Source organism: Phycodurus eques, chromosome 3, assembly GCF_024500275.1.
Source record: "Phycodurus eques isolate BA_2022a chromosome 3, UOR_Pequ_1.1, whole genome shotgun sequence".
Classification (NCBI taxonomy): Eukaryota; Metazoa; Chordata; class Actinopteri; order Syngnathiformes; family Syngnathidae; genus Phycodurus; species Phycodurus eques.
In genome coordinates this window covers 932,525-949,554 of record NC_084527.1, presented here as the reverse complement: position 1 = coordinate 949,554, position 17,030 = coordinate 932,525, and the positions used below count along the sequence as shown (strand labels likewise).

General features: G+C 44.0%; 1 protein-coding gene across 5 annotated transcripts in view; it reads left to right on the top strand.

The window, feature by feature from the left end:
* Window positions 1-17,030, top strand: part of nos1 (nitric oxide synthase 1 (neuronal)) — a 75,397-nt gene that overhangs the window by 26,686 nt on the left and 31,681 nt on the right. For 3 of the 5 annotated variants that reach the window (XM_061671310.1, XM_061671308.1, XM_061671312.1), the window contains 11 exons: window positions 3,786-3,923; window positions 8,244-8,383; window positions 8,636-8,656; window positions 8,950-9,112; window positions 9,879-9,970; window positions 11,754-11,895; window positions 13,129-13,268; window positions 14,722-14,896; window positions 14,983-15,084; window positions 15,936-16,130; window positions 16,921-17,006. In XM_061671310.1, the coding sequence (XP_061527294.1) occupies window positions 3,786-3,923; window positions 8,244-8,383; window positions 8,636-8,656; window positions 8,950-9,112; window positions 9,879-9,970; window positions 11,754-11,895; window positions 13,129-13,268; window positions 14,722-14,896; window positions 14,983-15,084; window positions 15,936-16,130; window positions 16,921-17,006 (1,394 nt within the window). The remainder of the gene's footprint in view (window positions 1-3,785; window positions 3,924-8,243; window positions 8,384-8,635; window positions 8,657-8,949; window positions 9,113-9,878; window positions 9,971-11,753; window positions 11,896-13,128; window positions 13,269-14,721; window positions 14,897-14,982; window positions 15,085-15,935; window positions 16,131-16,920; window positions 17,007-17,030) is intronic. The other 2 variants (XM_061671311.1, XM_061671309.1) reach the window with 1 other exon arrangement.

The window sequence follows — 17,030 nt, the reverse complement described above, 5'->3', positions numbered from 1 at the left end:
CAGACTCCAGCGTGCCCGCGTCGCGCGTGAGGAGAAGCGCTTCAGAAGATAGATGGATGGATAGTTGAGATATGTTGAATCTATTTTGACTGGTGCTGCACAACATTGATGCCGATTTGACTTTGACAAAATTAAAAAACTCGTTTTCTAATGCATCACATCAAAATGAAACATTTTAATTTGTTGTAAAATCACACATTTGAAACGCGTCAAATAAAAAAACGCATCATTATGTATGACAAGTTAATATTTTAAATATTAAAAAATGTAATTCCAATTTTATTTCTAATAATAAAATCATCACAAAAATCACATTTTGTTGTATTTTAAAATAAAAATGTTCGAAAATATATTTTAATGTAATATTGATTAATTGTTTTAAATATTGAGTATTTTGAAAAAATATAAAAATTCATTTTATTTAATTCTCTTCTATAACATTTGAAAATATGTACTGTACACTTTTTTTTAATTCCACAACTTGTTTCTGTATTGATAAAATACATTAGTATTTGGGTGTATGTTGACTTTTGGTTTTATTCTGTATATATTTTATTTCATAAAATAAAGACATTTTTAAATAATTGGAAATGAATATGAAAATACTACTTTTGTCTCTAAAATTGTATGATTTGATATGGATCATTTTCATATAATTCTATTCATAACAGGACAGACAATTGTAAATGATAGATAAATTCCAATGGAGCTGTTTTGGTTTTCTGTGTGCAAATGTCTCCCGTGCTGAAACAGCCACGCTGAAGTTGGAGATGATGTCAAATTTGACAATCTAAAGATAATTGATTCATTTTACGGCAGTCACGTGCAAATGTCAGCTGAACAAGATTAGTTCTTAGTTGTATGGGGAAAATCATAAATAATGAGAAACTTGAATTTATGAGCAACTTTATTCAATAAAACAATCAGCAGTGAATTTAAAGGCTGAACCTTACCAATTGGTGTTCAAACTTTATTGCATTATACTTTTAACAATGGACAAAGTCATTTTATAACTTTGCTACACAAGCTCGAAATATATTGCAAAAGAACACCCTTCCTTCAGATTTGATAATGTTCCGCATCAGTCTTATCCCGACTTCAGTTCTGCCAGTTTTGATGCTAGAATCCTTCTTGACAGAGAAAACGCACTTCTTGCATAACGCTAAAGCTACAAACATCTTCATAAAAGTGGTGCGAGTTGCACAATTTACGTGCGTCGCCCTTCAAACTCCGTGCATGTAATCCGAGTCCGAACGACTCATTCAAGCCATTGCGCTCTTTTGTCTTGAGACAATTATAATAATGGTAAAGACATGCGAAAGTTCTTACTTTCGCAAATATTAATTATCTGAGAAATAACAGTATTTATTTTGCTGTCTGCTATCGCGTGAATGCAAAACGTCACAGATCCCTCTGGTGTATTGCGACAACGTCACGAGGCTCCCTCTTGTGGCGTCAACGCGAACGACGCCTCGAGTGACGTTTCTTGGAAAGACGGAAACAAAAGGAGCTGAAGAACCTCGGATGCATTTGTGTAGGTTTTCATAGAAAAGGCAAACTAAACATTTGGAGAGAAATGTGATGCGTCCCAACATGGAATTTTCTTAGGGATGATCAAAAGTACATACTTTTTTCATCAAATCAAATTCATGTGAAAATACTTTCATTTTTTTTTTTGTTTGTTTGTAGTTCTTTTTACAGAACACAAATGAAGTAAAATGTTAACGACTGCGTTCGTTTGGAGCCGCGCCGCGACTAACAAAGCGTTGAAGGTGCGCCATCGATTACGCCGGTCGTGAATCAATATCCCGCTGAAAGGTTAGCCGCCGTCAGCGGCCGATTCTTTCCAAATTCAGACAGGAAGTGGATGGGAGCGTCCGCCGTCTCCGGTCATGCGCTTCATCACCTGGAGTGGCGCTCGGCCATTTCATCGATTCATTCAAGTTGATTTGTCAGCAACACTTTTTTTTTTTGCACTAACAACAAGGCTGCAAGAAAACTGGTTTTGGATTTTATCTTGTTAATGAGTTGTTACATGTTGCAACATCGCGTGGATATCGAGGAGAGTGCCTCTGGATTGGCAACTGGGGTGGTGTGTTCCACCAATAGGGGGAGAGGAGGCTCCGTCGGGAAGTCGAATCTCAGATCCAGGAGGAGCAGTGTGGTTCTCGTCCTGACCGTGGACTTGGAGAAGACGTCCGTCCGTGTCCCTAGAGGAGCCCTGCGGGGGGCGCTTCGGGAGTACGGGGTACCGAACCCCCTGATACGGGCTGCTCGGTCCCTGTACGACCGGTGTCACAGTTTGGTCCGCATTGCCGGCAGTAAGTCGGACTCGTTCCCGGTGAGGGTTGGACTCCGCCGAGGCTGCCCTTCGTCACCGATTCTGTTCGTAACTTTTACGGGCAGAATTTCAAGGCGCAGCCGAGGCGTATGGGGGGTCCGCTTTTGGTGGCCTCAGTATTGCATCTCTGCTTTTTTGCAGATGATGTGGTTCCGTTGGCCTCATCGCAGCCGAGCGTGACGCGGCCGGGATGAGAATCGGCGCCTCCAAATCTGAGACTCTGGTCCTCAGTCGGAAAAAGAGCTGGATGAAGTGGCTGGGGAGAGGGAAGTCTGGGCGTCCCTGCAAAAGCTACTGCCCCCGCGACCCGACCTCGGATAAGCGGTAGAAAATGGATGGATGGATGGATGGATGTGTTGTTACAATTATTACCATCCATCCATCCATCCATTTTCTGAGCCGCTTCTCCTCACGAGGTTTCGCGGGCGTGCCGGAGCCTATCCCGGCTGTCATTGGGCAGGAGGCGGGGTACACCCTGAACTGGTTGCCAGCCAATCGCAGGGCACATACATACAAACAAACAAACAAACAAACAACCATCCGCACTCACGTGCACACCTACGGGCAATTTAGAGTCTCCAATGAATGCAAGTTTTTGGGATGTGGGAGGAAAGCGGAGTGCCCGGAGAAAACCCACGCAGGCACGGGGAGAACATGCAAACTCCACACAGGCGGGGCCGGGGATCGAACCCGGGTCCTCAGAACTGTGAGGCTGACGCTCTAACCAGTCGGCCACCGTGCCGCCGCAATTATGACCATAATTAAGTAAAATGATGTAAAACGGCAGGCAATATGGGAAACTGTGAATGAATGAACCAACTTATTTTTTGGTAAAAAGGTAGGAGCTTGATGAATATGCACCTCTGACAGCATAACTTCTACTTCACATAATGACGAATGTCTGCCTGCGCCCCGATCAAATCCACCCAAAACACGCTAGACCAGCGGTCTGCCTTGTGCCAGTTGTTAGGTGTAAACTTCGATTGACTTTCTGTAAATAAATTGTGACTCCGCCAGCTTGGCACACGCAGCGAGCTTTGCGCTTGCACGAAAATCAGGGGTACGCCGGCATTTGGGCCACACCGCCGATGCGCCGTCGACAATTAACGAGGTTGAGTCCGGCCAAACGAAGGTTGTTGTCATTGTAAGACTTAAAACGACTTTACACACATGGAGCAGCAACACATACAAACAGAGCTGCCTGCCGTCAATTACGTGAGCTCTCTTCTCGCACAGCTCAGTGCTGCCTGGGTTGGTTTGTGGCGAAATGTGGTATTACGCTGACAGCGCGCGACTGACCCACAGTATACGGTAAAAAATGATAGTTTAAAAATCCGCGATTAACGGGGGAACGTTCTACAAAGGGAAGCGGGATTGTTGTGGAGACAAATTTGAGACTTTCTTTTTCCGTCATCGTAACGTGATGGCCTGTGTCTGCTCTCAGGGCCAGGGCACGGGCAAGACGTCGCCCACCAAGACGGTGCACAACGGAAGCCCCTCCAAGTGCCCCCGCTTCCTGAAGATCAAGAACTGGGAGACGAGAAGCGTCCTCAACGACACGCTCCACCACAGCGCGGCAAAGGTGAGGCGCGCTCAGCCAAGTCGGTCTCAACCGTCCTCCGAATACGTGATTTGACATCAGCATACAATCCAAAGGTTTTATTTTCAATGATTTATATAAAATGTCTACAAATAAGAACAAACAATATTTTGTAAAAAATATAAATGTTTGACAAATACAACGTTTTTGTTGTTTTATATAGTTACCAAATGTAACAAAATGGAGTCTTTTTTTTTATATTGACAATAAAATGTTCCTCAGATATTTGTAAGTTTAATTTCATAACTAACATTTTACGAATACATATATACAACTTCACAAATTCAGTTGTTTTTCATTCGCATTTCTTGTTTGTTGTATATAATACACCACGTACAGTATCTATTTCATGTTTTAATAAAAGTATCATTAAAAATGTTTAGATTATTATTTTTTTTTACATTCATAATTCTTATTCATCTAATAAATGATTTGATGATACATTTTTTGTAAGTAATTTTTTCCACCATTTTTAAATTGATATTTCAACCGTGAATTGCGTGTATCACAGTTTATTTTCAAATCAAATATTGGAAAAGGCGAGCGAGGCCTTGCAAGAATGCGGCACGGAGTATCCAGCTTGCGAGCCGGGGGGGATTTGTAGCTGAGGCAAGCGCTCTTTTGCGACTCCTCTCCAGGCGGGGGGGATTTGAGGATTTCGCCGCTCGCTTCGGAACGCGCTCGGCGAGGGCCAGCGAGCCAGCGATGACGGAAAGTGACGGGCGGATCAAAACATCCACTCGGCGTCACCGCGGCGGAATGAAAATCTGCTTTGAGTCCTGTTGAGACTCTTTTAAAGCAAACTTAATAAAAAAAAAAAAATTATTTATTTTTTTTTAAGTATTGAACAGACAAGCTGCATTTCAGCAGTGCCCTGCAAAAAGGGTGGGGGGGGGGTTTCGGGGGGCAGGAGGGGGCGACGTGTCCGACACTTGCCGGCAGTTACCAGGCAACCGGTTTGCCGCATTCAGCCTCCGTGCGATTGGTTAACGCCGCCTCTCTCGCTCTCAACAAGCCTCATCCGAGGACTGAGCAGGCCGTTTTCATACAGTATTTGATACGCACGCACCCATCTTCCGCCTCCATCAATGCCCCCAATTTGCTTTTTTTTTTTTTTTTTTTTTTAAACATGCACACTTCCCCTTTCTTATCTTTTTTTTCGCCTCTTATACTCTCCTCGGTGGCCTCACTCTAATCTTTCTCTTTTAATACTCTTTATCCTCTTATTTTTAGTCATGTTTTCTTGTGCTCTGCGCGTCACTTTTTTTTCATCTTCTGCTTTACAGATGCCCCTGCTACTCTGCAGGCATTCCTTGTTTTGTTTTTTTTCCACTATCTGTCTTCCCGCTACTTCCTCTTTGTGCTGCTTTTAACTCATTCCCTGATGTGGACATTTCCATTTCGTCAACCGGAGTCCAAGCATTTACTGCCATCGGCGTTTGTATTGGTAAAGCACGTTTTTAACGGGCGGGTGTGGAAAAGGGTCTCGCCTGGCTTGTGTGTGAATTTCAAGTTTGTAAACCACTGTAAGGATTAACAGAGACATGGATGATAGTATCGGCTGCATAAAGTTGGCAAATTAACACCCTGATAACAATTTGGGAGTTCATTTATGTCCATTGAGAACAGTAGTGGTCCTAAAACGGATCCCTGTGGCACTCCCAAGTCATTTGGGCAGACATTGGACTTCACTGAGTTTACCTTCACTCACTGTTTTCTTGCTTCCAGGTAGGATTTAAACCTCAACAGAGCTGAAGATGTTTTAAAATTCTACATTTTCACCATCAAAATACTGTGTCCACTTTGTCAGATTTTTTTTTTTTAGGGTTAGCAAAACGGCACCAACTACACGGCCTTAGTCGAGTGGTACTTCTTTAATTCTTGTTCTAGAAGATAGCAGTTAACCATCTCCGTTGAATAGTTTTGTCCAAACCCAAACTGCTGAGGATGCAGCAACTGATTGGTTAATTAGCTGCCCAGCAGCAGTCTTTTCAAGTACTTTGGAGACAAACAGAAGGACAGCAATGGGACTGTAGTTGCCAGATTTGTGCATTTGTGTGACTACTGTGAGCTTCCAGATTTGTAGAAATTTGTAGAAGTTTTGATTGTATTAAAAGGTTAATCGGCACACAAGGGGTTCTACTAGATGGTTGTGGTACTGGTTTTGGATGACAGTTCATGCAGTCAGTGACGAAGGTCATGTCAAAAAGCCACTTGACGCTCACCTGGAGACATGCGGTGAGTCAGCATTGCTCAAAGTGCGTTTCTTAGTTTGATATTTATTAGGCTTTACACGATCAGGATTTTTGGGGCCGATCACCAATCAGTGAGTTTAAATCCGACTTTTAGATCCGATCACAAGATGGAGGAATACCTATTTAAATGACCTGTTCATATACTGTATATACTTGTGTACTTAATTGCTCAAAAAATATATTTACAATAAATAATGTATCTTTGTTTGCCTATTTATGCCAGTGAGGCATAGTGACAGACAGAACAAATGATAACTGGTCTCCTATTTGATGGCAGGAAGTAAATGCAGTCATTTGTGACATTTTTGTTTGTTGGTGTTCCGTGAGATTTCTCAATTGTGAAATATGTTCCTTGGAGTAACGAGTGTATCCGGTCGCGTTTGAGTTGACAAGATAAAGCCCAATGATCGTAAAAAACGGGATGCGGTGGTATCGGAATACAAGATTTTGTTTGCAGTAGTCTGGCATAGTGCAGTCGTGAAAGAGCAATTTTGTCTTGTCTGTTCCACACCGCCGACGTTTTTTTAAATAACTTCGTTAGCCGTCAGATATTTACAGTACTACGTCAAAAGACACGAGGCTAAAAATGAACTAGCTTTTGGAATCAAATATCCTGTGCACGCGGCGACGCGGAGTTAATTTCTTTTGCCGAGCCGATCGATGACGTCATTGATCGGATCGGCTAATTATGACATTAAAGCCGATCGGCATAAAATGTTAAAAATCGGCCGATACCAATCAGCCGATACAAATCGGTATAAAATGAACGTGATTATTTTTTCCATCAAAAGCCCCTTCTCAGTATTGTTTTTGTTGTTTTATAGGTGGCACAAAACTGTTCTCGAAATGTTGCATGTGGTCAGAAACTGGCGTTTTTGTTGTTTTTTTTTTTTTTGTCCTGGTGAAAGAAGAGCGTGCTCTGTGTTTTGGTAGACTCAGCGTCTATTTTGTCACAGAAAACAATATTCCGTGGGTCTTGAAAGATCAGTCAAAATGCTCTAACAAGGCTGGCACGGGGGACTGCTTTGAAAACGACTGGCAGTCGTTGAGTTCACACATCCGCTGAATTTTACTCATGCGCTCAATCTCCTTGTAATGTTTGGACTGGCCGCCGCCGCCGCGTCCCTTCGTGCGTGTTTCCGGATGGTTTATTTTGGCCGCCTTCTGACTGCGTTTCTCCCCGAGACGAGCCAAGTTTGGACTGACACCCGAGTCGGTGTCACGCAACGAGGCTGAACGACAGCTGACGTTAAAATCATCCAAGTCGGCTCTGCGGGAACTTTTGTCCTTGCTTCTTTTCCTCTTCTGGCTTTTCCACGCTTCATCCTGTCAGAGCGCATACGTGACTCACCACCTCGTTCGTTCATCTCGTGGAAAATAGTCATGATCCTCTCTGGGCGTTTGGCTTCATTATTGTTATTTTTTAAAGACCGTTAATTGGAATTGAGAAAAAAAATAGAACCGTAGAGGCCTGTTTTCTTTCCAAAGATTATAAGGCTCAGTCCGAGAAATTTGATCTTGAGGCAGGAAACTGCTGGCGGGGGCTGATTTTCATTGTCTAGATTTATTGCGTTTTTCATGGTGACTCCTCGAAATGATCATCAAACTTTGGCGCCGTGCTCTACCTTCATTAGATGTTGTCAATGGAATTTTGAAGCCTTTACAAAGACAAGAGACAAGATAAGCTCTTTGAGAAATAGGAAATATGCAATTAAGTTCCAATACAAGCTGATGTCTGGTCTCAGAAGTGTCTATTTCTCCTTAGGTAAGGTCCTATATATATATATATATATATATATATATATACACACACACACACACACACACACGCATGAACAGGCAGTTATTATCTGCCTTACGCAGCTGCCGTGCTTAAATACGTTTTTACCAGGATAACCTAACAACCAAAAGCTTCTACTGTACAGTTTGTACGAACAAAAAACAAATCATCGTCAACAAGCAGACTTTCCAAACTGCCAGTGTCAACTTCAGCTTTACGGATGCCACGCTGGTGATGCGTGCTGCTTCTCTCTTATTTCGGTTCCAGTTGCCCACATGCGGCGAGAACGTGTGCCAGGGTTCCATTTTGACGCCCAGCGCCCGCAAGCCCGAGGAGGCGCGGCCCAAAGGGGAGCTCCTCAGCCTGGCCACGGAGTTCATCGACCAGTACTACACCTCCATTAAAAGGTAAGATGCGCACGCCCAACTTTCCAATCGCTACAAAGAGATTTCAATGACCCAGTCGCAGCGATTCATTATTTATTGATCGAATTCATGGCTATTTCAAGAAATCAATCTGAACACATTTTGCAGCTCGTCTTGGTGACATCTATGAATTTTAATCTAGATCTGATCCACATTTGTCAGCAGTGTAAATGTTGTCATGTCAGGGTTGTTTTCTATTTTGCCCGTTTGTTGATTGTCTTGTTCACTTTTTAGGTCCGCGAAGGGTCAAAACGAGTAAGTCCCCTCCGCCATCCGTCCACATGTATTCTTGCGCTTTTTCTCAATTCGGCACCGTTGGTACTTTTTCTGGAAATGTTTTTCTTCTGACTTGTAATTGGACGAAATCGGTGTTCGGTTTGCGGGATCATAGCGCCACCTGTTGCCTTGGCATTGACTTGACCTCTTTGAATTGAAATCATCAGGCCACGGATGACTTGTTCTTGATTGTTATTATTTTGTGGGAGGTGATTATTTGGTGGAAACACCAGCGCACGTTTTGACAGTGCCCGCTTGGCCTTTGCGCGCAGGTACAGCTCAAAGGCTCATATGGACCGGCTGGAGGAGGTGACCAAGGAGATCGAGGCGTCGGGAACGTACCAACTCAAAGACACCGAGCTCATCTACGGAGCCAAGACCGCCTGGAGGAACGCCGCCCGTTGCGTCGGGAGGATCCAGTGGTCTAAACTGCAGGTCGCAAACGATTAATTGGCCTTTATTTCAATGGCAAACGAGTTTCAAATTATTAGGCGTGTTGTTTTGGATTCCGTTTCCGGAACAGGCAATGTCATTTACATGACAAGCTTGTATAATAAAGTATACCGGTAAAGAAGATACTGTCAAAGTAAGCAGCTGATAAAGAAGATATTCACATTTAGAATATAACCAAGTTTTGACATCCTGGGTTCACTTCCCACTTGAGGATGCTCGTCAGGTTCTCAATCAGGTTGAGGTCAGGGGATGATGATGGTGTCACCGTGATTTTTCTCCCCCCTTTGCACTGCGTTCCAAATTACTGTCATTTTTGTTATAGTGATAATTACAATTGAATATATTCATTAAAAATACATTTTCTTGCAAATTGTGATGCCACAAGCTGTAACACAGCCAAAACGATCTCCAAATTAGAACAAAAGAGGGAAATGTACAAAAACGGCCGAGGAGAGCAGGAGTTTTCCTTGAATGAGATTCGCCTTTGAAACAAATAACCAAACCTGTCAGAGATTGCGAGCAAAAAAAATGAATCGGGAGCAAAGTATTATATTATTGAAAAGCACAGGTGGCAAAAGTACTCACAATCTGTGTTCAAAAAAAATGTACTGTCAAAACTGTTGTTTTTTGCGGTCAATTAAGATCCAGTTTTGATAACTTGGCACGAGGACAAACACAAGTTAAATACAGATACCTAAAAAAATGGACTCAATAAAGTATTTTGCACTTGGTGACTCTTTTGTTGCAGGTTTTTGACGCGAGGGACTGCACGACAGCTCATGGGATGTACAACTACATCTGCAACCACATCAAGTACGCCACCAACAAGGGCAACCTGAGGTAATAAAAACAAAATCATTCACGTATTAGCCCATCTCGACCCACCCGCCGTCTGTCTGTCTGTCCGTCGGTGGCTCACTCTCCAGTGCCTCCTAATCACATTTGACACTTCATCTCCACTCCACGGCGTCAGGCTCATTAGCCGACGGGGTCTGACCTCCGGGAAGGGACGACTCGCTTTGATAGGCGGCGGCGGCGGCGGCGCATCGCTATTTCGCCCGGCAACAAACAGACAAAGAGCTTAACTTTGGAGGGATTCCGTTTCTACTTGGTGTCGGACGAATGTTTCTTTTTCATCAGTCTCAATCAGCAAGCGCCACGTCGCTCAAGTTTGCGCAGGGAGCCAATTGGTTGCCGGTCAATGAACCCCACCGGTCAGTTAAATGACAGCCGGGCGAGCTTGGCTCGAGCCAAATGACTGAATTGCTCGCTAACGGCCACAATTCTCACCTCGTTTATCGTGGCGGATACGTTGCAAACCCACTCCCCGTGCGGTAGGTGAGAATTTGCAATCTCGACCGTATAAGTTTTACTCCTCTCATATGCTTTCAACACATTGAAGCGTATGAAAGCACACTTTAACTTAATAAAGTCCACTTTTTCAAGTATTCCTTTGCGCCGGCTCTCACTTTCAAGAAATGGGAGACTGTCGTTAACATCGTTTTGGGGAAACAAAAAGAAGACTGTCACTCACGCAGGTCTCCAAATAAGAGGCAAAGCTTTCTTGCTTCAAGCTAGCAAGTTCATTTATCACTTTCATTGACACACGAAACCCAAAAGAATTCAACATGGGATATTCGAATACCAAAATGTTCAACCGCAAGCTAACACACGAGAGTCAGTCAAAAAGTTCTAATAATAATTGAGTTGAACCGACTAATCATTGTTTTTGTTTTCTGAAACTTTCAATTTGGGGTTAAAATAGTTAGGTTTCGTTTAAGCCTTTCCGCTTCCTGTCAGCCATTTTGGAAATGACGTCATTGTTGGATGCCCATCAGAAGCAGAGAGCTGTGATTGGATTTTGTTTTGGAAGGGGAACGGTTGCAAAATGCGTATGGGGAAGCTGCAACAGGCCACAGCGCAGTCAATAAGTGGGTGTCCAGGATCAAAGGCCAAGAACAAGAGCCTGCTTTGAGTAAGAGGCGAGGGAGCTCGCGAAGTCGTCGGTTCCTTTGGCTGCGCGACTGTACTCGCCTGATCTGGCGCCGTCAGTCTCCCCTTTGGACCTTCAAAAGAAGGAGTTAGGGCTCAGCACAGATTATGCAAGCTGTAAAAAACGGGTTGAAAGCGCAGCCGAGTGAATTTGACTAGACTGCCGTACACGCGTGTGTTCATCGATGGACAGCCACTGCTGAGAATATATTTAAAGTAGCCATGAAATCCCCACTTTTTTGCCTTCATTTCTATGCGTCTATTGCCTTTCCATTGCAATAAATAAAGCTCGAGGAAAATTGGGCTCGTTACTTTCTGAATGCCCCTCATATATTGCAAAACGCCATAGACGGGATAACAGAAGCTAACATAGATGAAGAAACTGACGCACAAAACTAAATAATTCAACAGTGGATATTTTAGCTCGAATGTTTCACCACGCCATAAAAGAACCAAAGTCCGCTAGCTTAATGCTAACATATTGTGCGAAACGCCAAAGACAGGGTAACAAAAATGTCTAAACCTTCAAACAACTGTGACTTGGACACAAACGGAACAGCAACACATCCAAATAGAGCCGACAACTTGCCTGTAAGAAACCCGTCAATTTTCCAACGTTGTGCTGCCGCAGGTCGGCCATTACCATCTTCCCTCAAAGAACGGACGGCAACGGCGACTACCGCGTGTGGAACACTCAGCTCATACGCTACGCCGGATACAAGCAGCCCGACGGGAGCCTCCTGGGAGACGCCGCCAACGTGGAGTTCACAGAGGTGCGTGTGCGCATGCCACAGCTCGCTTGAAAATGATTTGCAACAGTACTCCCTAATCAATACTTTGCGATGATATACAATATAGTTCACAAAAAATCCCATGCTAGTGATTTGAGCGTAGGAAACGAGTGATTGATTCCGAAGGCAGCGACTGCATTTATTCTTTATCCTCTGTGAAGAATGACTTAACATTACTGCCGCTTACGGAGGAGCTGACGCCTGTGCTTTACCGCTGCTCACCGATCGTGGATTCAGCGCATTGCAGATTTTGTTTTCTTTTTAATATCGCAGGATTATGATTTGTTTATGTGGTAAAATATACACTTGCTGGCCTAAAACAAAAACTGTTAAGGAAAAAAAAAAAGAGAGAGAAGCACATATTACAAAGAATAAAATGTACATAGTGGACAGTACTACTGTCCATTACTGTATGTTGAAGAGTTTAAAAGGTGTTCGAGTATGGAAAGTGTTTATTAGAAAATGGCAGATGTTAATAGGAGTGTGGGGCACATTACTAAGAGTCTGGGGAATTTCATACAGCTTTGAAATATGTATAAATAGTTTCATCTTTTGCGGGGAGTGGTCCAGAACCTAACTAACCCTCGCGATGACCGTGGGACTACTGTATGTCCGTATTCCTGTATTATACTGCCCCCAGGTGGCAACGGGACACAACAGGAGCAGCACAATGTCCTTTGAATTGAAGCAAAAAACGGTTTAATTTCTTGACATTCTCTTGAATTATGTGATTACTGAATGTTTTTATGAAGCACAATACTATCGCGTGCTATTTTTTTCACACATTTTTCAAAAGGCTTATTAAGCAACAGGAGAAAAATCCTGATGCATCTGAAAATGTCATCAGCATCTTCAGAAAACATGTTGAATGAAATCTCCTTTGGGACACATGGTTCAAGCCATTTTGGCATTAAAAGTGTGAAAAATACTTTTTTTTTTTTTTTTTCTTCCTCCCCCCCCCCTAGGGAAAATTCTTAGCTTTTGAATGATAACAATGGCCAGTAATTCAAATACTCGTATCAGTAAAATGAATGTTTTTTCAAGATGAAATGTAGCGGTCCATGTCTTTACCGTTATTGATCAAATTATGTGAAAATGAGCCGTATGCTTTCAAAAGTTGTCAAATGGTGCTGGCCTCTGGCGGGCGCGAATGATGCGGGAAAGCAACTGTACAAAGGAAGTGAAGCGACATGTGATCTTGTTTTGGGCTGGCAGATTTGCATGCAACTGGGCTGGAAGGCTCCCAGGGGTCGCTTCGACGTGTTGCCCCTCCTTCTGCAGGCCAACGGCAACGACCCCGAACTCTTTGAGCTCCCCGAAGACCTGGTCCTGGAGGTGCCCGTCACGCACCCCAAGTGAGTCGCTTCTTCACATCAGTCACAAAAAACAAGACTAACTACTTTATGCTGCCTTTTCTGTTGACTGCACGTTTGGGCGGTGGTATGTTTTTCAGCTCCAGCCTAACCAATTGGCCAGAGGCATGATTGCAATAGTTTTGGGGGGTTTTATTTTACTATTTTATTTTTATTATACTCTGTGGACTATTTCTACTCGTTCTGTTTATTTCTATTGTGCAAGACAGTTAGCATGAATCACAAAAGGCGGGTGTCTTCAAATGGCGGGCGGGAACCCCCGGGCAACGTACGCAGCTACATTCACTCCAATGGTCGCCCTTGTTGTGATCACGTGACTGTAATTAGCCAATCAAACCGATTTGCAGGGTTGATGACACGGTATGGCTTGATCAAAGGTTCAGAAAGTTGACTCAGAAAGCAGTTTTTATAAAGGGACGGACGGACGGACCAGTATTTTTGTACTCCTCCGGAAGCCAGCACAGAACCGTTGTCGTATATGCTGCGGCACTTCCGAACGAAACACGGATCCATCGAGCAAACGTATCCACTGAACGCACAAGACGAGGGAACTGTGAGTTCTTCATAGAATCATCTTTTATTGTCATGAACATGCATGCGTGCATGCACACGAAATGTGTTCTGTGCATTTAACCCATCGGGGTGAACACATACGCATGTTAGCGGAACACACCGGAGCAGGGGGCGGCCGAAGCGCCCGGGGAGCATTTCGGGGTATCGGCGTCTTGCTCAACTACTGAACGGACACCACAGCCGTGTGTCCGGGAGATGGCGGCGGACGGTCCGGTCGGGGTCTTGAACCTAGGTCCCCCACGGTGGCAGGCGATGATCTTAACCATTGGACCACGGCAGCCCATCGTCTTCACGTAGGCCACAGGACACGCGTTCTTTTCATGGAAGACAAAAATGTCGATTTGCAAAACCATAAATAGATGTTGTGTAAAGGAAATATGCCATTTTAATTTAGTTTGACAGATGGGCTACACAAATCGAAACATTTTGAGGGTCCCACCTTTCCAACCGGACCCCTCCGAATTTGAATTGAAGGTCCCTGAACCGCGATCGCATTCATAATATGACCGTACGTTGCGCACGCGAGTGATCAAGTCTGCCGGGAACGTTAACTTTGACAGTCGGCGGACTATTTCTTCTCGCTCGGTTTATTTCTATTGTACAAGACGGTTAGCGGGAATAACTCGGCCTTGATGGATTTCATGTGACTGACTGTGCTGTGGACATTTGTGACTGGATTATATCTGGCCAGCCCAAATTGTCCAAACGCAGCCAAGTGTAAATTGCGCAGCAGTTTGCCTCCCGGGGATATAAAGCGAGTGGCTCATTTGCACTAATGTTTGTTTTGGCTGCGCGCGGGCCCCGTTTTCCAGTCGGGAGCCGACGTGTACGTACGTATTCCTGTTGTTGTTGTCGTGTGCAGGTACGAGTGGTTCAAGGAGCTGGACCTGAAGTGGTACGGCCTGCCCGCGGTCTCCAACATGCTGATGGAAGTCGGAGGCCTGGAGTTCACCGGCTGCCCCTTCAGCGGCTGGTACATGGGCACCGAGATCGGCGTCAGGGACTTCTGCGACGGCTCCCGCTACAACATTCTGGAGGTGGGCTACTGGACTCCATTAGCGGATTTTCTGGCATGACTCGTAAATATCATGCAAATAATTATTCCTATGAAATCCGTCCGCAGGATGTCGCGGACAAGATGTCGTTAGACACCAGGAAAACCTCTTCTTTGTGGAAAGACAAAGCTCTCGTGGAGATCAACATCGCCGTACTCCACAGCTTTCAGGTGTCTTCGTTTTCTTCCAAACCTTCTGATGTGCGTTACCGCCACTCGACGAAGTTTTATTCTTCGTCTGTGGCTGCATGATTCTAGTATGATACTGCCTCCCGGTGGCCAAAGCGGGCACACCAGAAAGAGCAGCACAATAAATTGAATTGCAGTATTAAATCGTGGTCCACAAACTGCTTAATTTTGCTAACTTCTATTTAGAGGTGAACCAATTCATTGATTTATGTACAACTAATTGATTTTAAAATTAATTGACAACTATTCTGATGAGTGATTAATCCTTTACAGACCTTGTTTGACTTACAATTGTGCAAGTGCTCGGAATGTCAGCGTCTCAACAGTAAATATTCTCCGATTTCGCTCGCCCTCCACGAAAGCAGATTGATTATCTTTGGGGTTTTTTTTTTTTTTTTTTTTCCCCCCCAGAATAAGACATTTGCAAACTTCTGCTTTTATTTAGGAAAACAATGATCAACATTTTTGACGATTTTCAGACGGATGTTACGGACCAAACTGCGTCGTCATCAACTTGTTTCAGCATTTTCTGCACCGTCAATGTAAAATAATGTCCTGTGTTTTTTGTTTTTTTCAATAAAAGGATGAAAAAAAAATTCAAACTCAATCATTGATTCATTGAGAAGATAATTGACAGAATAATCAATGATGAAAATAATTAGTTGCAACCCTAATTCTATTTTATGTTATTAAGTCATCTTTTTATAAATGCGTCTTTTAGAAATTATTCGCTCACTCCCGACTCCCGACTCACCGGAAAGGGATTTTCAGTGGACATTTTCGGAACTGTCCGGGAGGCCCGCAATTGAAATGGCGTGCTTTCCCTCGGTCAGGCGTGCAAGGTGACCATCGTGGACCACCACTCGGCCACAGAGTCCTTCATGAAGCACATGGAGAACGAGTACCGGGTGCGCGGCGGTTGCCCCAGCGACTGGGTGTGGATCGTGCCGCCCATGTCGGGCAGCATCACGCCCGTCTTCCACCAGGAGATGCTCAACTACCGCCTCACGCCCTCCTTCGAGTACCAGGTGGGTGCAAACCAGAACATAGGCTTGAAACCCTACTTTGAAAACTTGAAACACCGAACTTGGCTCCAAACCCTAACTTGAAACCTTAACTCTGGCCTAAAACCCTGCTTCAAAATTCGATTCCTGTCTTGAAACCCTAACTTAACTCTAACCTTAGCTTGAAACCATACTATAAAACCCCAACCCTTGTTTAAAAACCTAATCGAAGCATTAAGCCCTTGACTGTTTTAACATTTGACACCCTAACCCAAATTCTGACTTGAAACCCTAATTTCAAACCTAACCTTTTTTAAAACCTTAAACAAGGCTTTAAACTCTGTTTGAAACCCCAACCCAAGTTGGAAGCCCAGATTTGGTACCTGAGCCAAGGCTTTAAACCTTGATTTGATACTCTGACCATTGTTTGAAAACCTGACCGAGGCTCCAAACGCGAACTTGAAACCCTAGCCCTGTCTTGAAAGCCTACTTTGAAACCCTAACCCTTTTAAAAAAAAAAAAAAAAAAAAAAAAAAAAAAAAAAAAAAAAAACAACAACCTTAGAATTCTGACTTGATACCCTAACTCTCGTTTAATACCTCCCAAAAAGCTCGAAACCCTAATTCGGCACCCTTAACTTTTGTCGGCGCCGGACAGCGCTTGTCAACTGCATTTCGTCTCCTCTTGCCGCATTTATTCAGTCACATCAACAGCTACTGTATGCAACACAGCGTCACGTCATCAAATGCGTTTGCGAGCGTTCGTAACCTTCTGGCAGTCCCGCTGGTGTCAAAAGCTCTCCCGTCTGCTGCAGGTCGACGCGTGGAACACTCACGTGTGGAAAGGAGTCAACGGGACGCCCACCAAGAAACGAGCCATCGGCTTCAAGAAACTTGCCAAGTGAGTGGACGCTCATTATTGTGT